This window comes from Eptesicus fuscus, chromosome 11 (assembly GCF_027574615.1).
Source record: "Eptesicus fuscus isolate TK198812 chromosome 11, DD_ASM_mEF_20220401, whole genome shotgun sequence".
Classification (NCBI taxonomy): Eukaryota; Metazoa; Chordata; class Mammalia; order Chiroptera; family Vespertilionidae; genus Eptesicus; species Eptesicus fuscus.
In genome coordinates, this window is record NC_072483.1 from 85,404,113 (window position 1) to 85,428,824 (window position 24,712).

Below are 24,712 nucleotides of genomic sequence, written 5' to 3' on the forward strand. Positions count from 1 at the left end.
CCTGCTTTAGAAATTGGCCTTTTGCACCTCAGAAGTGGTTGTGATTTCGCCTTCAGCGTGTTAATCTCCCCTTCCCTCCTCTCTCTGGGGCTTCCTATCTGGCCGGGCAGGATTTGGCCCGTTCTGCCTCAGGCCCGCCTGCTGGCATTGCGCCCTCACCAAGCAGAGGCCCGGCTTCCACAAGCCTTTCGATTGCGGCTTCCTGCCTTCACCTCCCTCCTCTGGACCGCGTGGTCCGGTGTTAGAGCTGCTAGCAGTGTGCATTTATTGAGCCTGTCTGTGATGACTCCTCAGAAATCCTTCAGCCTCACCCATGAGTCATGTAGACTGTGCCCGAGTTTCAGAAATGCATCTGCCCGGTGTTCAGTCCACCCACACAGCTGTGTGATCAGTAAAGACCCAGTATTATCAAATAAACATAAAATCACCACTCCCTCTGCTCCAGGCTCTCCCCGCAAATCCATCCTCCCTGCTGCCAGACGGCTCTGCCTAGAGCAGAACAGTGGCCGTTTACCACCTTCCTTCCTGAGAATAAAGCGAGTCTCTACCACCTGGCACTCGGGGCCATCAGCAGCGGGGTTCCAGCCTGCTTTCCAAGCGCCCCTCCTGCTCTGCCCTTTACGGACACGCACAGCCCAGTGCTGGCCTCCCATCCCACCTCTGTGTATTTTGCCTTTGACCTGAGCTGTGTGTGTTTGTCTGAATCCTACATTCCAGCTGAAATGCCAGGTGTCCCATGAAGTCCTCCCCATCCCTGCCAGAGGTCATCCCTGCCGCCTTTCAATTCCCATAGCCCTGAGCAGTAGGTCTCTCTCTCTCTCTCATTGTTTTAAAGGGAGAGATAGAAACATCAATGATGAGAGAGAATCATGGATCAGTTGACTCTTGCATGCCCCCTACTAAGGACTGAGCCCACAACCCAGGCATGTGCCCTGATGGGAATCAAACCGTGACCTCTTGGTTCATAGGTGGACATCAACCACTGAGCCACGCCACCATGGAAGCAGGAGGTCTTTCTTAACACTTAGCACCTGTTACTTTATATCCAAGTGTTTGTGTACACACTGTGTCTCCTAGGAAGAGAGTGCAGAATCCTCCTCTCAGACACTTTGTGCATAATCACCATGCCCACTTGGAGGAGAGAATGCCAATGTGTAGGTACACCAGGCTGCTGCCTTGAGTCACCAGCATTTTTACCTTCCACAGTAACAGAGGGTGAGTCTCTGTTGACTGCGATGTAACTAAACATTACATGGGCAGGAAGAATACACATATGTTCCTTCAATTTCAGTAGCAGAGAGGGAACAATATTTATAAGACTCGATAATTTTGCTTTCTTTAGAATGTACTCATGGTATTTGGTGGAGTTTTAAAAGTATAAAATGAGCCTGACCGGCGTGGCTCAGTGGTTGAGCGTCGACCTATGAGCCAGAAGGTCACGGTTTGATTCCCGGTCAGGGCACATGCTCAGGTTGCAGGCTCGATCCGCAGTGTGGGGTGTGCAGGAGGCAGCTGATCAATGATTCTCTCTCATCATTGATGTTTCTATCTCTCTCTCCCTCTCCCTTCCTCTCTCTGAAGTCAATAAAAATATATTTAAAAAATATGAAATGGCATAGTAACTGCCTATCCTTCCGCAGCTCAGCCCAGCGGAGAGATAGTGGGTGAGCTCCCAGTAAGTGACAGGTGCCGAGGACACGAAGGGGAAGCCGACGCAGTCTCCGCCCCCCCCCCCCCCCCCCCCACGAGGGACAGGGCGGCGAGGAGCCTGGCTGTCTGTGCTCACGCTGTGTGTCGAGGAACAAGGCGCAGTGGTTCTCCAGAGAAGCAGCAGTCCAGCCCGCCGGGGAGGCGAGGATCCTTTCTGGAGGAGCAGCCACATGGCAAGGAAGGAGCTTTGGGATTCAACACACCCGGGTCCTAATCCTGGCTCTGCCACGTGCCAGCTCTATGACCTTGGATGAACTGCTTAAGTAACTGAAACCTGGTCCCGGGGCTGTAAAAACGAGGATTTTACTTGCTAGAATCTCTGTGACAATGAAGACATGATGCATGAAAGTGTCTGAGACAGGATTGGGCATTCATTAGCTGCTCAATACATTTTAAAAAGAAAAGGGTGGGGGCATTTACACTGGGCCACGAAGGAGAAGGGTCTCTCTGGGTGTGAAGGCTGGCGTGTCTTTGCAATTGAAAGAACATGTGGCGAGTGCGTTGGCCAAGACTTATTTGGGGGAGACGGCCCTGTATACCTTCCTCCACAGCTCGGTGAGCGCCAGGGGACCCAAGGCTCTCCTCGATCCCGCTCCCCCTTCTGCAAGCCGACGGGGACCACAGAAAGCCCATCTCGAGGGTCACTAATAACAGTTAGTTTTTCTCCCTCTCATTTATTTATCCAAGGCTGGATAGAGCAGCAACAAAACAGATACGGTCATTACCATACCTAGAGAGGAAAACAGATGTAATCATGTAAATTTAAATATACACTGAGTGGCCAGATGATTATGATCTCTGAACGCATAATAATCTGGCCACTCAGTGTATATCCTATATAATAAAAGGCTAATATGCAAATTGTCCCCTCGACCAGGAGTTCGACCAGCAGGCAGGCCAGCCAACCGCCCATGTCCCCTCCCCCTGGCCAGGCTGGATGGACCCCACCCATGCACGAATTCATGCACCAGGCCTCTAATATAATACACACACACACACACACACACACACACACACACTGCATTAAGGGATCATAATAATCTGGCCACTCAGTGTATATGTAATTGCCATTTATGCTAAGTGAGTGATAGGAAGGAGGCAATCAGAATACAGGGACTATATCACGGTGTCAGGAAGCAGCCTGGCCGAAGAGACGACGTGAGCCAGTCAGATCCTCTGCCGTGGGGTCTGCTCTACCCCACACAAAGGGGGAGAACAGGGGTCTTTTGGAGCTGCCTTTCCTGCTTCCTGGACTTTTCCTGAAGTCCCATGAGACCCCACCAGACCTTGGTAATAACCCCTTTTTTACCTGCACTAGTTTGAGAGGGTTTCACTTTCTAGAACAAGTAGTGAAGTGCCTAGAGGCGACATTAGCAGCTGGGGATGAAAACAAAACAATAAAGCCCAATAATGAGTCCAACTGGCAAAGGGGAGAAACGGGCAATGTCAAAGATAAATTCAGTTAACGTGCAATGACGTGGGAGAAGAGAGGCGCCTGACCTGCTCACATACCGCTGCCGGCACGCACGCTGCCACAGGTATTCACGGATGTGACTCTTTGCCTCACTGGGATGTGAGTTCCCGAGTGACAGGGACCGTATCTTTATAGCCACAGGGCCCGGAACCATGGGTGGCATTCAGCAGATGATTCATAAATGTTTGTTGAACAAACAGATGAAGGAATGAATGAACAAAAGGAAGTAGAGAGTCTAATATGATGGCCCCTGAAATATTCCCGTTTACTTATTCACTTTTATTTCAGTGCATCTCTGGATTCAGCATAAAGTATCACTGGGTATTAGAAAGTGCTCAAGCCCAGAATGTATGGCGAGCGCCCAGGTCCCAGGCGCGGCCTGTGGCTGGTCCTAGCCTCGAGCAGCTTGTGGTCTGGGAGGTGAGCTCAAGCCTATCCCTGCCATAAGGACAGCAGTCACACAGCCAGCCGCCTCCTTTCCCACCAGCGAGAACCAGCGTTATGTATGGGTTTGCCGTTCCCGCAACTTTGAAAGGAATTTTATAATCAGCTTTGGTCACATTTCTCAAAGGCTGAGCCACTCAGAGACGCCTCAGAATCAGCTCGCTTTGCTTCACTGGCTGGGCCACTAACGTTATCTTCACACTAATGAAGGCAGGTCTCCCGCGAATCTTCTCGGGGAAGAAAATACTCTTTGCAGACCAGTACCTCCGCATCATGGATAATTCTATAATTTAATTGCCTTTCCCAGCATCTACTGTCTGCCAGCAAAAATATATGCATGAGCTGTTGTCATGTTCTACTTGGCTGACTTTTGGGGAATTAACACCAAGGGTACAAATCAAAATTAACTTTTTTTTTTCTGGCAGGAAACCAGGATAAGAAGGAAAAATGAAGATTGGAAGGTGGGGGAAAATGCAGTTTTCACAGAATCGTGGGAAGTTTAAAGTGGGGCTTTGCGATAATCTAGTTGTGGCTTCTCAAACTTGAAAGTACATTCCAATCACCTGGGGACTGATTAGAATGCAGGGTCTGCGTCAGAAGCTTGGGTGGGGCCCAGGATTCTGCATCTCTAACAAGTTCCCAGGCGATGCAGATGCTGTTTGTTCAAGGAGGTGGCAGGCAGATGCCTCCCCAAAGACGTCTATGCCCTGACCATCGGGAACCTGTGGGTATGTTAGGTAACATGGCAGGTTAGGGCTGCGGATAGCATTAAGGAGGTTGATAGTCAGCTGACCTGGAGACGGGAAGATTATCCGGGAAGCTCTCAGTGGGCCTAATATAATCACAAGGGGCCTTATAAATGGAAGGAGGAAGGAGAGAGGGTCAGAGTGATGCCACGTGACAAAGACTTGACCCGCCATTGCTGGGTCTGGACATGAAAGGCGACCATGAGGAATGCAGGCAGCTCCTAGAAGCTGGAAAAGGCAAGAAAACAACTCTCCCCTAGAGCCAGGAAGGAACGCAGCCTTGCTGATACCGGCCTTCAAACCAGTAAGACCCACCCGGAACTCCAGAACTGTCAGAGAGTAAGTGTGTGTTGTTCGAAGCCGCTATGTGGCCATTTGTTGCAGCAACAGGAACCTAACACCATGGACCACGCGTTGGGGAACGAACGAAAGGTGACTCCTTTTGTCCTCCAACAGGAAGATGTCTTTCTCTTTCCCATCAACTCTCCTGTTTTTAAAAATTACACCTTCCAGAGAGCAGCTCTCTCTCCCCATACACACACGTTTTGAAGGAATTCTGTTCATTCAAGCCAGATATTTCTGCCGGAAAGTGAGATACATCTGACAGCCTCTGCCCCAAGGAGCTGACAGAACAGTAGGAAAAGAAGGCAGAGTCATAAATAACAACTAACTCAAGAGTCACTCTGACAACGAAATCCCTCCGAACCTCACCTGTTCTCCATCCTTTCAGTGCTGGTCCCCCGCGCCCTTCACCCGGACAAAGCCTTCTCTGCAACCACCTCAAACAATCACGGCACAATTCATCCCCCAAAGCACTGGGCTGGTTCACTAACCGAGGGAAGGGGCCAGCCACGAGGAAGAACGTGAAGAAAGGGAGAGAAGACAGGAGATAAATTATACAACGAAGTCGGAAAAGGGAAAGGGAAAGGAAAGAAAAAGAAAAAGATACCAAAATCCACGCGGAAAGCAAGTTTTGGAAAGGAGGAGGAGATGGGGGATGGTTCTCAGAATTCTGAGAAAGGAGGAGAAGAGAAAAAGGAAGCGCGAATGTACAGTAACATTTTGAGATTGTGGAGAGGAACTTTAAGCCAACTATTTCCTCTGGGTGAGCGTTTTTTTAGGTTCTGCTTAGGGCTCAAACAGTGGGAAAAGGTTGAGAGCGGCTCTCTGGGGCTGTGGTAGGAAGTGGCCCGGATGAATGGGAGGACGCTGAGCGGGACGAAGGCCCACTAGCGCTGATAGCACGGGGCTGCCACGGAGCCAGCTGGCATGGCTTTCCCCAGCGATTCTCAGTAAGCAACGAGCAGGCGCAAAGCAAAGGAAGGACCCAAGGTTACAACATGAGCATCACAGTGGGGGAGCCTAGGGCTCAGGGATGGCGGGGGGGTGGGGGTTGGGGAGAGGAAGGGTGCGGCTGAGTCTCATCCAGGTGGCCACTCAAGGCACCTGTGGTCTGTGATGGGGAGGATGGTGGGCGGGAGACCAGGGATGAGAGGTTCTTCGGAGAACAAACAGCAGATGTTACAGAGAGCGAAGGGAGGAGGGAGGGAGATGACAAGAGGATGTGGCCAGAAAGGGGATGCGAGACGGTGCCAATCCTTGGTTCTGGTTCCGCCCCTGGTAAACATCAAACAAACAAACGCAGCCTTTCCCTTTCTTCACGGAAATAGAGTGTGCCCCAGAACTCCATGCTGCATGGAGTAGACACGGGCTCTCCGGCAGTTTTTCAGAAGCTGCGCCTCCCAGCCTTGCCCGGGTCCAGCCCCTCGGCGTGGTCCTGCTGAAGCGCGGTCCTGCCCACGAGGCGGCGCAGCAGAGGAGGCCGATCGATCGGAGCCGAGGACCGTGGGGCCGCCTGCCTGGGCTGGACCCCGCACATCCACCAGGGGAGTCTGAGCTGGCATGAGCACTTCCGGGAGCCACATCCGTGACTGCCTCCCAGGGAGCTTACTTTCCGGCGGACACGCCCTGAGTTGTTCTGTGACAAGGGTACCCCGTCTCACACTCGTGCAGTGACTAGAATGTGCAGACTCTGCTACAAGCTGAGCTGTGGGCGGCGGCCGGTACCATCCTGACCTGCTTTCGAACTGACAGTCTAGAGCAGGGGCGGGAACCTTTTTATTTCTGCCAGGGGAGGGCCATCTGGATATTTATAACCTCATTTGCTTAATATAATTCACTTAATACAAATGTATGTTTCTATAAAAAAAAAGCTCCTAGATTTATTGAATCTGGAGTCCCATCTGTGGCTCCCTTGGCGGGGCCAGATCAAATGGTTTCTCGGGCCTTACGTGGCCCACGGGCCGGAAGTTCCCCACCCCTGGTCTAGAAAGACTGATGCTTGGTGAGCGTTCCAGAAGGGAAGTAAAGACGGCCTGGGTGCTGTGACAGGGGGACCTAACCCAATCCAGACCGTCAGGGAAGTCCCCTCCCAGGCCTGGTGCTCATTTAAACTGAGGAAGAGAGGTAAGCAAGACTGAGACAGGAGAGCGGGACTGGAGAGGAGGTGGGGGGTCCCCAGGAAGGGTACACACATCTACTGATGGACAGGACCGAGGGACTAGAAGCACGTTCAAAGGAATGAAGCCCCAGGCTCGATGGAGCGTCATGAAATCTTACAAGGAAGGAGATGTCGGATGCAGTCGGATCAATGAAGCACGGTGCCAAAGTGGGCAAGGCCCTGCTGGCCATCTTAGCACCCTGAGCCTTCTTCTAAGGGCGAGCCACTGAAGGCTTTCCTCAGAGGAGTGTGGCACTCACGCATGTGAGAAGGGCACTGTGGTTTCCATGTGGATGGCCTGGAGGAGAGCACACGGATGGAGCTAGGATTCTAGAGCAGATTCCGGAGGAGAAGGTGGACCACGACGGGGCAGGGTAGAGACTGACTCACAAATTCCTGGGGAGGAAGTGAATGGCTTGTGTTTGACTAGAGGCGAGGGCGGAGGAAGACAGGGACTCTGATGGCTCCCAGGTCTGTGGTGGGAACATGGTTTACGTGGACAGTGGTGTCATTTCCAGAGAAAAGGGGTCATGAGCACCACGCACGAAGGGAGGCATGCATGTCCGGGTACCTGGGGAGCCATCGGATCTCGGAATCTGAGCTCCAAGCACGACCTGAGCCAGGGACACAGGTTTGGGCGTCAAACAGCGGTTCTCAGCCCTGGCTGCAAACCGGAGCAACCTGGTGAGTTTTAAAAATAAACCCAAACCTGGGTCCCGCCTCCAACAGTTACATCTGGGCCGGGACACGGATTGTCTTTTAGGTGTTCCTAGTGTTTCTAATGTGCGTCAGAATTGAGAACCACGACGGACAGACAAGAGGGAAGTCACGGACAGGCGAGGGGCAGTGCGGAAGGAAGAGAGGTGGCGTGGGACAGACCTCTCTCTGGTTATAACCACTCGCCACCAACGAATTTACCGGAGCGCACCATCTGCTCATCCACATCTTTCACTATTTATGCATGACTTCAAAAACATCGGTTCTCGTTTACAACACTTTTACCTCGTGAGAGGTTATTCTAGTCATCCACTGCTGAGTAACAAGTCACCCCCCAACTTCGTGGCTTAAAACAGCAATCCCTCTCCTCGTCTTCAGTCTTCCTGTGGGTCAGGAATTCGAGAGGAGTTTGCTGAGTGGCTCTGCCTTGGGGTCTCTCACGCGGGCAGGTGGAGGGGCTGGTAAGGATGGGGAGAGGGATGCTGGTGCAGCTGGGACCGGCTGGGCCTCTCTCTCCATGCCATCTCAGGTCTTCTCGGGTGGCCTCTCCTCATGGGCTGGGCTGGGCTTCCTCACAGCATGGCGGCCTTACAGCAGATGGTGCACCGGGCAGCCCAGAGGGGCAGCCATCGTCCCAACCAGTGAGGAAGAAGCCGAGTCATCTGGCTTCATAAGCCACACAGGGCCACCTCCTTCCTGCTGTCCTGGCCACCTAGTTCCAAAAGCCCACCCAGCTCCCAATCAAGGGAAGGGGCCTAACCCCACCTGTGGATGGGGATACTGCTGTGGCCGCTGGAGAATACAATCTGCCTCAAAGGGTTAAACACAACCACCACCTAGATTTCTTCCCAGCAACTCTGGGTCTAGACTTTGTCAATTCGCTAAACTTTTGGGAGAGAAAAATAATTTAACAGTTGTTATAACACTAACTGAAAATCGATAGCATCAAAACTTGACGTGTAAAGCAAGAGATACATACTCAAATGGACTTTTCTCCTATCTAAAAACATCACAAAATTAAAGTCTGATAACCAAAGTATCTTAAATCTTGTAATTTAAGATTTGTCTATGATACATTTTTCATAGCAGAATTCTTACCTTTAATCTGACACTTGCAGGACACACACACACACACACACACGCACGCACGCACATGCACACGCACACATGTGTATATATCTCAAAAGGTTGCTACTAGTAGCAGTTGCCCCTCTAATCTCTATTGAAACAAGCAACGGGCTTCATACACATTTCATCTCACCCATCTGGCACGCACGCAACCCTGCCTGCTTTCTATAACTGTGTTTGATTCTTCCGATTTCCCCAGAACTACTAGTTAGACTTGCACATAATCTAGGGCAGCGTGAGCCCCTGAGGCCACTGGAAGTCTGTTTCCCCGCCAGCCTGTCACACCCACACAGTTTAGGGCCTCGGTAAATACCTCCTCTGATGAAATCCGTATTTGAATTCATTCGTCAAGACACAAAAGGCGACATTATTTTTACAAGACATTTGTTTTTGGTATTTTAATCAGAATGGAAAAGTAAGAGAGTTTTCATTTATCTTCTGCTTCTAACTTAAGACTATTCAGTGAAAACCTCTTCTTTGGAATTTAAGGCCTCTGCTTGGCTGGGGGGAGGGTGATTACCGACATCCACTCTCCCTGTGGCTGTTTCTCCTCATTCATTCACAGGACTTTTCACATAAACAGTCCCATAAAAGTGTAAGTCGCTAATACCTGCTAATCAATGCAAGAGTAAAGGAGTTAATTACCCTTTAGTCGATGCCAGAATGAAGGAGTTAAGTTAATCTCCCAATTACATCAGCCTTGGCTGTTTCCTCACCTTGGCATGCAGGAGGGGGAACATTGGAATACCACGGAAACTAGGCACACACTCCCTTTTTGGGGGAAGTGTATTTGTTCACCCACATACCTTTTTTTATTTTAATAGGATTTACCAATTTAAAAAAAGGCATGCTAGGCCAGCCGGCATGGTTCAGTGGTTGAGTGTCCACCTAGGAACCGGGAGGTTACGGTTCGATTCCCGGTCAGGGCACAGGTCCCGGTTGCAGGTTCCGTCCCAGTGGGGACATGCAGGAGGCAGCCAATCAATGATTCTCTCTCATCATCACCTCTCCCTCTCCCCCTCTCTCTCTCTCTCTCCCTCCCCCCTGCCTCTCTGGAATCAATAAAAATATATATTTTTAAAAAACGAGACTCCTAACTCACCGTTTGCCCTGGAAGTTGAGAAGACTCCTCTCTACCAGTGGCAGCACGGCTCAGCTCATTAAGGGACAGGAAGGTCTAGGCAGTGGTTCTCAACCTTCCTAACATCGAGGCCCTTTCATACAGTCCCTCCTGTTGTGGTGACCCCCAACCATAACATTATTTTCGTTGCTACTTCATAACTGTAATTTTGCTACTGTTAATGAATCGTAAGGTAAATATCTGTGTTTTCCGATGGTCTTAGGCGACCCTGCTAGCGGTTCTCAACCTGTGGGTCGAGACCATCGGAAAACACAGATATTTACATTATGATTCATAACAGTAGCAAAATTACAGTTACGAAGTAGCAATGAAAATAATTTTATGGTTGGGGGTCGCCACAACACGAGGAGCTGTGTTAAAGGGTCGCGGCATTAGAAAGGTTGAGAACCACTGGTCTAGAGTTTGTATTTAATTTACTAATTACTTTAGAACAGTGGTTCTCAAACTTTTTATTAACGCCTTTCAATAAACATATAAATGACTTACATGTTTGAATTCCCAAACAGGTCTTTCAGTTTCCTTTCTAAAGCAAACCTCTCGTTGCCCCTCACGTTGTGTGGCTATGGGAACCTCCCTCTATGGAAAGTCCAGGGGACCGGCAGCCCCGCTGTCACCCCGTGGGTCCACCGGTGCCTCGGTACCCACGCCACCCCCCTCAAGGACGCCCCAGCCAACACCTGGGGTGACGGGGTGCTAGGGAAAGCTCCTGTCTGGGGGATGCAGGCAGCTCCGGCCCAAGGACTCCCCAGCAGCCTGCAGAAACTTGCCTAGAACCACGCTGCCAGTTGAGACTGCCTCCCCCACTTTCCTTTCTTCTCCTTCTTCCTGCAAAGATGTAAAACCCGCATGGAGGTCTGTAGACTCGCCCTACCTGCTCGCGCTTCCTTCCCCTCATTCTTTCTTTTGTAAGCACTCATCTGCTCCCTCTGCCCCCCAAATCTGTCCCTCATCTAGCCTGATCTTGGCGTCTTGGACCTTTCTTCAAATGAACACAAATATGCTTCTTCCACAAATATGCCTGTCCCAAGCCATCCTAACGCACGCCCCACTTCCTCTTCCTGTGGTCCTAAGAGCTGAGAGTCACCAGTATAAAATCCTGGCTCAGTCATTTACCTACATATTAATTAATAAGTATTTGGGGACATGAAGTCTATGATATTGCTGTTACAGGAGCTATGAAGTACACAAATAAATTAAGAAGTCCATTTGTTTTATAAGGAGCTTGTAACCAAGTTGTGGAGAAATCGCTCACAGAGAAAAAGCGGTTTCAATAGTAATCCCGCAGGCAGGCTACTTCCAGGTGCCGCATCCATCCGTTCAGCTATCTGCCGATCTCATCTACCTGGACAGGTTTTTAGTGCTCAAGGTCAGGAGAGAAGAAACCACTGCGGCCTTCTCATATTTTTATCTGTGAAAATGGGATAATTTAATGTGAAGGACCACCATGAGAGATAACTAGAATGTTGGTGAAATACCCATAAATCCCAAGGGATGGCCAACAGAGGTAACTTTTTTCTTGCGGCCAAGGTTTCAATTTCGGATGCGCTCTTGTATTCCCTAGCACGAGTCATCTATGTTATATGTATATCTCAGCCACGGCGCAGAAGAGCTACAGTGAGAGGCTGGAGGGGGAGGGGGCAGGAGAAGCAGGACAGAAACACGGTGAATCTCACCGTCTGGCTGCGAGAAAGCGCGGCGCTGCTAATCCCACAATAGTGGATTTCTTCTCATCCCCTGAAACGGATGCTGACATTTCCACTCATTCATTCAGTGCCTTCAGACTCCTTGTCAAGTCCCTTTCTCTTCCAGTTGCCAAGCAACAGAAACAGCAAGCTCTGTGCATAAGCATCAGGCAATGACTGTTGTCAAACGCCTCTCCTGTCTGTGAAAGGGGAGCCCAGTGGCCCTTTCCTGGGAGAAGATGGTGACAAGAACCTGTTCGCCGGGAAACCGGAAGCTGTCTGTGGCTTGGTGGCCTTGCTGTTGGAACTTCAGGATTGGGCTGCATTGACTTAAACACCCCTAAAAACCCATGAAGTTAAAATGTGCCCCCAACGCTTGCCCATCTGGTCTTTTGAAACAACTGCGTATCATTAAAGCTTGTCCCGCGTCCCATGAAGCGAGTTCTCTGTTCAGTGGAGTTAGTATGGCAAAGCGGACGATGACAGGATGGCGGGTCTCCTCTCGGCTGCTGCTGAAATCTCTTTAACCAGATGCGTGGGTTTTTCTGGCCAGACCCCACCCACAGGGAGAAGGGAGACGGGAGCTACATTGCGGTGCTTGGTGAAACTGACCGAGGCCGGTCCAGGAAGGGTGGGATGGGACCCAGGCTCACCTGCTGTGGGCGGAGGAGGACACAGCCGGTCCCTGTCATCGGCAGAAATGCCCAGGTGACCCCTCCCTGTTCCCGCTGCGGACAAGAGGCCCTCCCCGCCTTTGCGCTTCCTCCTCCATTATTTTAACGACTCCGTGTGATTACTGTTTACAGCCCCATTTACCTCTGCGACGTCAACAGCCATAAAAGCCGTTCCCAGCAAGGGGCACAGCTCTGCGAGGCGATTCTGCACCGAGCTATTCCTCATTCCCGTAGCGTGTCTTCTAGTCCGAGGCTCAGCAATCGTTTGAGAGAGTTTGAGAGAATCGAGTCCAGTTTCCTGTTCTTTCTCTTTTTGCTTCACCTCCCTGCCCCCCTCCCCCGGCTCCCACCCCACCCCACGCCAAGCCTCCACGATGCTGTTGTCTGTGTTCATGGCTCTTTTTCTTACTGGTTTTTTATTTTGTTTTCTTTCTAATCTCAGTTCCATGTGAATATGTATGTTGAGTTCTACACAAAAATGCTAACTAGAGCTCCTTTTCCATTTTAAATTGTAAAATAAACAGATGTGTTCCTCCAGATCCCGCATAGATGATATGATTAGGAGCTCATAAAGCAGCTCCACATTTATTACTGCATTTGATGAGCTGGCTGAGTAGGTGTTATTATTATTATACCCAGTCTACAGAGGAGAAAACTGAGGCCCGTACAAGGTAAGTGACTTGCTCCAGGCCGCTCAACTAATAATTGGGGAGCTAATATCTCTGCTTCTGTCTCCAACCTGCATACTTGCCCCACGATTTACCCTCCCTGGAGCTTACTTCCCAAGTGTTCTGGGTTCTCTAGGGTGATTTAGGGTTTAGTTCTCAGTCCATAGCTGGACACTCAGGAATATTAACCCCGTTTTACACACAAGGAGCCCCTTTACGTTCCATCACCAGCTCTTATTGCTGGATTGTGTTCTATTTAAACTGATTTATAATAACGCTTGAAAATACCTAACTAAAATTTTTATTTTGTCCATGCTGGTTCCAGTAATCCTTTCATACTCAGTTGAGAATTACAACTAAAATTTTATAAATCAGTTTGGCTTGGTACTCTAGTTTCATATGAGAAGTAAAGAAATAGTGACTGAGTCCTATTCTTAGCTTCTCTGTGATTTTCCAATGTTGAATTTCATTAAAAATATGTCATTTAGAAAAGAGCTGTAAAAGTGAGTATGCCCTAAATAGAAGATCCCTCATTAGCCCAAATATTTGGTTCTGGTATCTCTCCTTCACAAAATGACACATGGGGATTCCTTCCTTCCTTCCTTCCTTCCTTCCTTCCTTCCTTCCTTCCTTCCTTCCTTCCTTCCCTCCTTTCCTCCCTCCCTCCCTCCCTCCCTCCCTCCCTCCCTCCCTCCCTCCCTCCCTCCCAGGTTTTTCTTTAAATTTTTTGCCATAGTGGGCTATGACTACACACCAAAAGACATCACTTGTTAGCATGAGACCTACGTGAGAACAACTGCATTTGGTAAGCCTCTCATAAACATGCTGCTTTTTTGACAGAATCACCTAGGTAACCCCAGTTCCTGTTTCTAGAAGCAATTTAGAACTTGCTTTACTTAATAGCAAAGAGAGGACTGAAATGAGATGACACTGCCATTAACCTAGATCTCTGTTTTCAGGAAGGCTTGCGAATTCGCAAATAGCGTGAGTGAGAAATGCCTCTCTAAAGAACTCAGCTATTCAAGCAGGCATGTCCGTTCATTTGTTACCCACTCATCTCTCTGCTTCTCACTGGGGGTCACCTGGGTGAAAGGCCCACTTCCTGCCCCGGAGCACATCACCTTCCCTGAGCAGACAGACAGCGAACAATCACAGCGCAGTGAGTGCTGTCTGCAGGCGAATGCAGGAACCCCACGGAAGCAAAAAGAAGGGTAGGCCCTGGCTGGTTTGGCTCAGGGCATAGAGTGTCGGCCTGCAGACTGAAGGGTCCCAGGTTTGATTCCGGTCAAGGGCACGTGCCCGAGTTGTGGGCTTGGTCCCCAGTGGGGGTTGTGCGGGAGGCAGCCGATTGGTGATTTTCTCTCATGTTTCTATCTCTCTCTCCCTCTCCTTTCCTCTCTGAAATCAATAAAAATGTATATTAAAACAAAAAAAAAGAAGGGTAGAAGCGCAGATAATTCAGGTGAGGCGGAAGGAAGGAGAAAGGAGGTATAGGGAAGGGAGGGGAGGGAGGGTTGGGCCCGTAAGGAGGATACCCGAGAGAGAAAACTGCCTTTGCCAAGTCCTGGAGGTCAGGAGGCTGCTGCAGGGGGTGGAGAAGCGGCAACCGATAAAGGTGTAAAGCAGATGGGGTCGGGTCACACAGGAGACTGGTCACCCACGGCACACCACGGAGACTGAACTCTGACCCCAACAGTATTTCCCATTTAAATCCTTACAGTGACCATCCAATGATATTAAGATATTTTAAAATAAAACAGTCACAGAGTATCAATTGTAAATGTCAGCTGTCTTGGATATTAAACCTTGAGTTATTAGTTTCTCCTTCGAATTAAAAGCTGCCTGAGGACAGAAATTATTTCCTCATCAAAGCACCAACACTAGGCATAACTGATGGGCTCATTCCATTGCAAGGCCTTTACTGAGTATTTCATTTCCCACAGCGCTCGACTGGACCTTGTCTAAGAACTCGACATGGATCTGTTCTCAGATCTCGCAAAGCTTATGCTTTAGGACTTAAAGACGTAACAGTTGTTATTATTCTTAATTTTCAGAACTAAAATGTCACTGCTCTGTGTGACAGATTGAGAAACAAAGTAATCATAAAAAGGCCATAAGAGCTAATAACTAAAGGAAATACATGTACTGAAAATAAATCAATGTAAAATTATAAACGATCAGAATCTCCAGTTGTTTATTATGATTTATTTTATTGAGCTGAGAAATCTATTAACCTTTTGACCCAGGAAGAGGGAATTTACTAATCGAGCTAGAGGGGGCTCTACTGCCCTGGTCACGTGGATTGATAATATTTACAACTCAGACATCACCCTCTTTCAAAACAATGCCAACCTTTCGGTCAGCTTCTGAAGTGGGACGGCAGGACCGGCACCGACCGCCCATCTTCCTGTGCGCCTGTGCCATGGAGCACGACAGGAAGACAATGGGGGGCCGAAAGCCATGCACGGGTGTTCACACTGAGCCTCGGAGGCGCGTGCCCACAGACCAGCCATCCTCCCCTCACTGGCTCGATGCCACCTTTGTTCTGAGCAAGACTCTCCCTGGCTGCCGAGACTACCGGCCCGGTCTGCCCGGGAGTTGTCATTTGCAGGGAATCGATTGCCCAGACGCTGATGTTTAAAGCGCTTTTCCTCCCCGCAGCCCGCCTGCAGAAGCCGCTCCGCCCATCGGTCAGCAGACATTAGGAAAAGGGGGTCTTCGGTCGGCGCTTGGTGCTGGGCCCAGAGTTTCAAACTGGGGGCACTATCGTCCCCCCCGAGTTTAGGACTGGCGGTCAGGGAGAATCGGAAGCCGTGATATCAAAGGGGCGCATCCTCCTGCCACTGCGCGCTCCGTGGTCCGCAAGCAAACACGTGGAGCATGTGACGGAAGACAATGGGTAAAGGACACGCACCCACATGTGTTTAAGGTAACGCATCCAGCTCCAAAGAAATTGTATGTTGGTGCAAGTTGGTTTTGACCACGTCCGCCGAGATTTGGGGCGACAAGTGGGTTCTGACTTTGAGGTTCACCTCAAGCCTCCGTGACCTCACCAAACAGGAAACCCACTTATTGTGAGGATTTAGAAAACAAGTCGCGTAGCCGCCGACAGAGCCACGGTGAGCTCTCAGCTGAGCCAGCGTGAGCTTCTAGGAAGTCTCACTCCGAGTCACGCTTCTACCTGCAACCTTCCCACAGCTGCTTCTGCCCTTCGGATAAAGCCCTTCCTGGCTGTGTCTCCGGCTCTGAACCCAGGGAAGCCTGCGGGGTCCTTCTAGGAATAACGCCTTAAAATTCACCAAATAAAGGACACCCGATTACAAAGGAAACCCCTCCTGCTGCAGTAAAGTTAAAATAGTAACGAAAAAACGAATTTATGCTGCGGTAAAATGTCCGCATCCAATCACGCGGGGAAGTGCAGGCTCCATCGGGGATGGCGAGGTGGTGAGCACTAAGTCCTCAGGAGATCTGCTGCAAACGTACCTGGCTGTGCAGACACCTCTGACTTCCAGCTGTGGAGTCACAGGGACTCCTGCTACTACTGGGGCTGTATTTTTCCTTTGCCTACGTTCCTGATCGAAGGAAATGCTACATTTCATGTAGGTGTCAGTGAAGATGAAAATGTATTGTTTCCCATCCAAGTTCACAGAACCTGAATTCCACCCACGGATCCATCAGCGGTCCAGGAGCACAGGTAAGGAGCCAATATTCTCCCAGCACTGGCTCCTGCCTCCCTCTCTCTCCTCATCTCATCTCATCTCATCTCATCTCATCTCATCTCATCTCATCTCATCTCATCTCATCTCACCTCACCTCACCTCACCTCACCTCACCTCACCTCACCTCACCATCCCTTCAGCCTCCCATACGGTGGCCACACCAACCACTTGCTCTTCAAACACATTCAGCTTAGTCCACCTGCCCATCGGCGTTGGTTTTTCTACCTGGCACGCTCTGCCCTTGGATCTGTGCGTGGTTTCTTTCCTGTTGTCCTTATCTCAGCTCAACAATCACCTCCTCCAAGAGGGCTGCCCCGTCCAACACCATCTAAAGTGGCGCCCCTATCCCCCGCCCGCCACCCTGCTTTCCTCATGGTAGTTATCACCATCGGAAATGACTGTGTTCATACATGTTCTTGTGCTTATTCTCTGTTTCCCTCCATAAAAAGTGAACTCGACGCGAGCAGGGACTCATCTCCATGCTCAGTGCCATGTCCCAGCATCTAGGACGGTGTCTGGCACAAAGTCGGGGTCTGATGCATCTTTGCTAAGTGAAAGAAAAAATAGTAAGAACCCCACAACTGTCACTCCTCTCATCCCTCACTGCGTGTTTTAGGTGCTGTTGGGGCACAAAGAGACGAAAGACAAACTCCTGCCCTTAAGTAGTTTATAGACCAGTGGAGGCGGGAAATGGCCACCTGGAAGGCAGAGAGAGTTCCCCCCCACACTGTCTCTCTCTGCTGCATGACCAGGGGCAAATCTCTTCTAGGGCCTCCGTCCCCTGATGAGTGGTTTCTCTATGGTCTTATATGGTCTATGGTTGATGATCATTAAGAGCTAACAGTGCACAGTAGCCTACGTGGCAAGTGAGGGGTTGTGACTGGTGACCCTAAGTGGAAGACAGTTCACAGAGGAGGACAAGACTTGGCAGGACTCTGAAATGTAATCAGCCTCCAACAAATGAGGAGGGGTGCCGGGAACCAATTCCAGCATGTAATAATTACAAGAGTTTCATCAAAAGGTTGGTGAAGCTTGGGCGGCTCAACAAGGGTGAGCCACATATGTAGTTTACCTGTTGGAATGGCTAAAGGGCACTTCCCCCAAACCTGAATAGTATAATCGCTTGCTGCCAGACAGCTCAGGGCATTTTATTGCCTTCTGTTGGCCAAACACCTGAATAGCTGTAGGCTATTCCCCAAACTGACAATGCTTCTGTACCCTACCCTTTGAAGTGTATTATCTCCACCTTGCCTTAGGACAAATTGTGTTAAATAAATAGCATGGGGTCCTTAGACAAGGAGTAGTCTTTAGTTCCTTTAGCTGAAGATCCTCTGACTCCCAATGCCTTTCAAAATTATCTTTCGCTTTGAACTCCTTTTTGAATCTACCCATCAGCCCCTTTCTCCAGATTGCTGAACCCTTTGTAAGGCTGGGAAAAGAACCCCAGCAGAGGGGGATTGTTGGTCATGAACGCTCAGTGTTGAAAAACTTTACAGGTTACACAGCACGACCCCTAGGTGAGGCTTCTGATAGCTCTACATGAGACCGTTTCTGAAGATGCAGCATAGTACTCCAGCTCTTAGAGGCAACCAGCATGATGGTTAAGAGAATGGACTGTGGAGCGGCACCACCTGGGTTCAAGTCCCAGCTCTGTCGATGACTACCTATGTGAATTTAGACAGATTACTTCTCTGTGTCTCAGTCCCTCCTCTGTGAAATGAGAATAATAAACAGTATTAACTTTATGGGGTTATGGTCAAGCTTAAATGAGAAAATGAATTAATATGCTTACCAAAAATTCAGTAAATGGGACTTAAGATTCTGTTGGTTTCCTAGTGTGTCGAACTTATTAAATATTCCCCCCAAACCATTTTTTCCCTTCTTCCATTGCAACTGAAGTTGCACCAGCTAAAGACTACGTCATCCAGTGTGGAGCTTCTGCAACTTGATCTTACCTTCTCCTTGACATTCACATGAGGATTGAGTTCAGCCATCTTGGTTCTAGTGGAATGAGCCCTGTAAAGAAGGGGAAAAAAGATTAACTTGAAAGTTTTGAAATTGATTTCCCAATGTGTTATTTTTATGTTTTCTTCCAACCTAGTAAACAACTTCACTGACATAATCATAAATACCATTTTGGAATGTAAAAATACTTTCAAGCAAAGCACTTGTCTTATATATGTCCTAAAAGCATGTTACGATAACTCTGGAAGACAACGCACAATATTTTATTCATACCGTATCGACGTGAAAAATGACAAAGACAGGCGGCTATGCACCCAAACTGAGTTTCCTCTTATTATGCAAACGAAAGGTGGTCAGAGCAGGGGGAGGAGGAAAGGTGTACCTACATTAACTGCGCATTGTTATTACAACCCTTACTGTCCCAAAGCTTTTATCAGCGTACAGGTAATATAACAAACATTTACTGAGTCTTTCCTGCATGTATTTACATCATGCACTCGAGGAAGAAACAGGAGAAATGATTCCAGATTTAAATATAAGAAACACTGCATAGAATAGATTTAAAACTTGCTTTTTCACTTACCAACGTATCATGAACATCCATACCTTTACCATATTTTTAAAAAATATGTATTTTTACTGATTTCAGAGAGGGAGAGAGAGATAGAAACATCAATGATGAGAGAGAATCATTGATCAGCTCCCTCCTGCATTCCCTCTACTGGGGATTGAGCCTGCAACCCAAGCATGTGCTCTTGGCCGGAATCAAACCTGGGACCCTTCAGTCTGCAGGTCGACACTCTACCCCCTGAGCCAAACTGGCTAGGACTACTATATATTTAATGACCATAAATTTGTGCTCTTGAGTTTCAAATGGACCCTTACAACTGCCCATAATCCTTCTGTTTCCCTAACGCTTAGTTTCCTGCCTTGGGTGTCCAATCTTTTCGGGGAAGTGGCCTGTGCTGAGATGTCTATTCTTAACCTTGAGCTCGGGTGTTCTCTTCTCATCTGCTCTAAGTCATTCACTGTTATTACGGAAGCTAGATCTTAGGTCTTTAACAGTTTCAATCTCTTTTTGAAACAGAATATAAATGACTTAAAATGAGTGAACATATTGGTTCAGATTAGCAGCTAGATAGGCTAAGATATCAATATACCACCTACTTGCATATTTATGCTTTTTGTAAATCAAGAACCACTGAAACGCTTTCCTATATTCTTTTTGACTTTTGACAAAGAGTGTATCTAGAGTTGGTACATTTTTAGGGATAACTTGCAAAAATTCTTGGATTTCTCCCTATTCCTTCCCTCCTTTCTAATCCTCACCGGAGGACATATTTATTGATTTTAGAGAGAAGAAAGGAGAGAGAGAAACACCCATGTGAAAGAGCAACATCAGTCGGTTGCACCTCATCCGCGGACTGAACCCACAACCTGGGCATGGACCCTGACCAGGAATCAAACGGGTGGCCTTTTGGTGCACGGGATGGCACTTCAACCAATTGAGCCACACCGACCAGGGCCTCGTAATTTTCTTCTAAAACTAGATCTTAAACAAACTATAAATTCCGATTCATTACCTTTTGTTGATTTTAGGATGAAAGCTTCGCATTATATAATCTTAACACTAGTAACACGCAAATAGGAATCCTTACAGGTATACTATTATATATTACCAACTATTAGAAGCAGTAAGATTTTCTTTCTATAATTTTCCACGTGATAGAGCCACTGACAGACATACACGTGGGCACGGTGGCAGGAGAGACTTTCATGCCCGATCCGCATTAAGGCAGCTCCTTCCCATACGCTCCGCTAAGGGTGCCCGTCCCATTACACACACCTCCCATGTAAACAACTCCCAAATGGTACATTTCATGTCCTCTGACTTGACATATGGGAGGAAGTAAATAACACGAGCTGGCAAGGAATAGTGGAATTTCATCCTCATTTATTCCTGCCCCTGGGAGTTACTAGTAAAAGTCAACAGGATTATTTTCTGATTATCTGTACCAGTGAACCGAGAGGATGTGAGGCACAGGGAAAATAACCAGGTGCTTCTGTTTATGAGCCACACGTGAAAGGTGAAACCGCTGGTCAGGCATCACACTGCCCACAAGCCGGCCTCCAGCCGTGCTGCTCGATGACATCTGGGTAGTTGCTTTTCTTCTTCACATGGGAGTTAGGCATCATGAATACTAGTACACTTTATATTTTGGGCGTTTTCCTGTGTATTATAGTGTATGTGGGTGTGAAAGAGAATAAAGATGGGGGAGGAAGGGAGCGAGGGATGGAAGGAGGATGGGAGCAAATGAAAAAGAGATACCTATGAACTACAGAGGTTAGAAGGTGATGGCTGGATTTGGCGCTGTCTCTTAGGATGGATCTGTGAGCCACATTCCTTTCATTAGACTAGATTAGCTAAATCTTCTGGAGACAAAAACTGAGAGAAGTTTTGTGGTTTTTGGTTTGTTTGTTTTTTGCTTTGATGTCTAGGGTTTGGGTGTGCAGCGTTTTTCTAAAGCTAGAGGGTTTTAATCCACAGAGGAATCCGGGAGGAATTTCTGAGATCTGAGGAAGTGGAGGGACTGAATGGTGAGCTATAGTCACAGGGCAAAACAATGTATGTACGCATATATTATTCATAGGAATATACATATATTCCCTGGGCAATTCTCTTTCTCTTTAACCTCAAAGTCTGACTCAGGGAAAGCTCTTTTTTGGCACTGATACCAGTAAGATTAATTACAAAATTATTATTTTTGTGTGTGTGTGTGTGGAAGGAAAATGCTGGCTATGAGGGTAGGAGGAGGCTATTACAGGGAAGATAAGATAAAAAATAATTATAGGAAGCTGTTCTTTGCTCATTTTACTCCCTGAAATGTTCTTTTCCCGCATGGAGGACTGCTTCTCCGGGCCCCACCTCCCCGTGACCTCCAATGCCCTCTGCAGTCCAGGCTTCCTGCGGGCGGGGACACAGAGGCCTGGGAAATGCGCTCCAGCTGTGGACACGAGATGAAGGATTCTAATGTAAACAAAACATACGTTGGGTTTGCCTTAAAGAATTAGGAATTTAAGTGACCAGACAGTCCAATTGGGTGCTACTGGTCAAGACAAATACTCGGGAAACGAGGGCACAGGCGAGGCTGGTCTGCAGTGTGCCGAAGGGGCTCGCTGGGGTCTGTGGCCCTGTGTGGGCGCCAGCCCCTCAGGAATACTCCAAAGTGCCCCTCACACCGGCACAGCGCTCACGGCGTGCTCCTTCCGTCTCCTGAGCCCCTCCTCGTGACCACGAACCTGGGGGTCAACTGTGCTGTGCCCCTGCTCCCGGGATTCTGTTGTCTACTATGAGCTATAGCGGGACAGTCAGATCAACGCAGTCTGAATCTTAGCTGTTAGACAGTTCAGGAACTCTGCCTCTAGGAAACATATTGTCACCCCTGCCCAACTGCCAACTGACAGGCCCGAAGTTCAGCAACTGGAAACCCCAGTCCTCAGGCCTGGCAGAAACCTGTTAGCCCGAGGAACCTGTAACGCTGCGAGTGACAGAGGTTCGGGCCCAATAGACTCCTATTTCCCTCCCACCATGCGTGGTCACCACAGGTGACAGAGCGTCACTCCTGGGCACGAGTGATGCCCATATCCCAGCGGAGCTCCATCGCAAGAGCTGCACACCCACAAGAAGGGACTTCTGGCTTCTTGGGAAAGAACATGGTTTCTGGTTCCTATTATCACTTAAAACTGTTCTTGGAACCAACCAGTTACTGGGGCCCAACTATTCAAATCCATGATACATGTTCCAGGCATATAAAAAAATCAATATACAATTAAATAACCAGAAATATAAGTCCTGATACTCATGCAACATTTCAGTAGCTTAGGTATTATTTGAAATATTTTCCCTCTAAATTATACTTTATTTTTCAGTAATAACATTACCAACATATATAGCTGTCATCTAAGATATATATATATATACATATATATATCCTAGAGAAAAATAAAGATCAAGAAAATTGTTGACTGAAATTTTATTTATGAAATAACAGATTAATCTCTTCTCTCTAAATATATATCTTCCATCATCAAAAACTTATTAGAAAAAAAAATCAATTCCAAAGAAAAGAATTTCACCATTTATCACCGATATATCATCTATACACTTCTCCAGTGGAAAATTAATACACCACAAATACGGTTGCCACCAATCACTTCATGCTCAAAGTTATGCAAACTGAGCTACTCGTTATGCAAAGATCTTACTTAATATGCATTAATGCCAGTCATAAAATCTATTAGTCTATGACAAAGACAAATACTCTTTATAAAAACTAAAACTGAATAATACCAATTCTGGCGAATATGTTTGTTTCAGCATTTCTAATGAAGACAATTCAGTGAAGTGTTATATATATGACAATCTGATTAACAGTTTAAAAAATATATAAATTGATATTTCTCATGCAATCATTTAAATATAAAAAGTTAAAACAATGTGCTGAAATGCCAAATTGCTTGATGACTTCCCAATGACTGTTTTTCCTCGTGTTTTATTATGCAGGTAGTGATAAAGTTTCACTTTTATTTCTCTGGAACCTCTTACTGCTCTTAGATTCACTTTCGTGTTCTCAGGTATTACATCACTTTTCCTTTAATTGAATTATGAAACCAGAGGAAATACACAAGAATACATTTAAAAATAACGATTTAAAATAACAATTGCCGCACGTATGGAGCACTTATAATGTGCCAGGCAACTAGGGTAGCAAAAAGCTGAAAATTCAACTTAAAAAAATAAAAGGTGTGGGTGTTGACTCCAATGCTCGAGGCTATTTCTCTGTGTGGAGGAAGAAGAGACCACATACTAAACCTGACAGGCTCCGTCAGGCAGGAGCGGGTAGAGGGGGGTGCGGGGGGGAGGCGGGGGGGGGGGAGCAGCCTGGTGAGCCTTACAAACTCGGAGACCAAAGGTTACGGCACAGGCTGGCCTGAACATAACATTCCTCACCAAAAGCGGGCCACGTCCTAGGCCTGTAGCTTCCCTGACAAAGGCCAAGCTTTACCTGAAGTAAGCCAGCCTGCCTGTGGTCTCCTGGCGTCTAAGATAACATCACCTTGGAATGCCCTAGTAATCCCCTGTTCCAGACCCCTCAGGGCACACCTACTGCACCCAGAGCCTGGGACCTCACTGTTATCTTGTTCCCGAATTCCACCTCTGGGCGCTGTAAACGTTAATTGCTAACTACCCTGTAGCCACCCACGTAAAAGACCTATCTATGTGTCTCCCGGGTTTCCTCTTCGTCCGCTCCTGGAGATTTCCATGCTTTGCTTTCTCCCACCGCCCTAACCCACCACCAATGGATTGCACGCAACCCTCCCTCCTGTGCCTCTTCCTTTGATTCTCATGTAGAAAGGAAGCGGCAAGACTGCCATTCTCTGGACGGAGCGTTTTTCCAAGCCCTGGAGATTTTGCTTCCCGGCAATTGTTGTCAGTTTGGCTCCAACAAACTCATACAGATTCTCTTCAGGTTTGGCTGTTGTTGTTTTTTTATGTTGACGTCTGTACAATCAATCACCTTGAAACTGGCCAAGGACTCAATGTCCTGTCACCTCCCACCACCATGGGTGCTTGCATGCCAGCTGAAAGGGAAAGCGTCCTTCTACGTAACTGGGGCTTTGTCTGAATTTAACATGATGTGGGTGCTCTGCCGCTTACCTTTTTCATTGCCCAATCTCTCTCCTATTTGACCCCCTCTTCCCTTCCCCTCAACTCCTTTGCTGTTCCTTGTCTGGTCTTTTAAGTACTGAAGTCTCAGCTTCCAAGCGCTCCAGCTCTCTCTTCCGGGGTTGAAGTCCCCGGTTTAATAAAAGTTCCTGTGCCTGCCTGCTCCTTAGAGGGAAGTTGCTTTAATTATTAGGAATGAGGACACCAACAATGAAACGCAGCATGACGACTGAAATACCATTTTCACAGAAAGATATTTACCTAAACGTTTTTGTTTAGTTGGGGAGTGGGCAGGGGGGGGGGGAGAACAGACTCTCAAGGTTGCATATTTATTCAAAGACACTTCAATGCACCGAACCCACTGTTAGAACAACTTCACTGAAAAGCATTTTAAGGGCCAATGTCAGACAAAAATT

General features: G+C 48.0%; 1 protein-coding gene across 8 annotated transcripts in view; it reads right to left on the reverse strand.

Moving 5' to 3' along the window:
• Positions 1–24,712, reverse strand: part of SPATS2L (spermatogenesis associated serine rich 2 like) — a 147,938-nt gene that overhangs the window by 52,765 nt on the left and 70,461 nt on the right. For all 8 annotated transcript variants that reach the window (XM_028153156.2, XM_054723409.1, XM_054723415.1 and 5 more), the window contains one exon: positions 18,559–18,619. In XM_028153156.2, coding sequence (XP_028008957.2) covers positions 18,559–18,597 — 39 coding nt within the window. In that variant the 5' untranslated portion in view covers positions 18,598–18,619. The remainder of the gene's footprint in view (positions 1–18,558; positions 18,620–24,712) is intronic.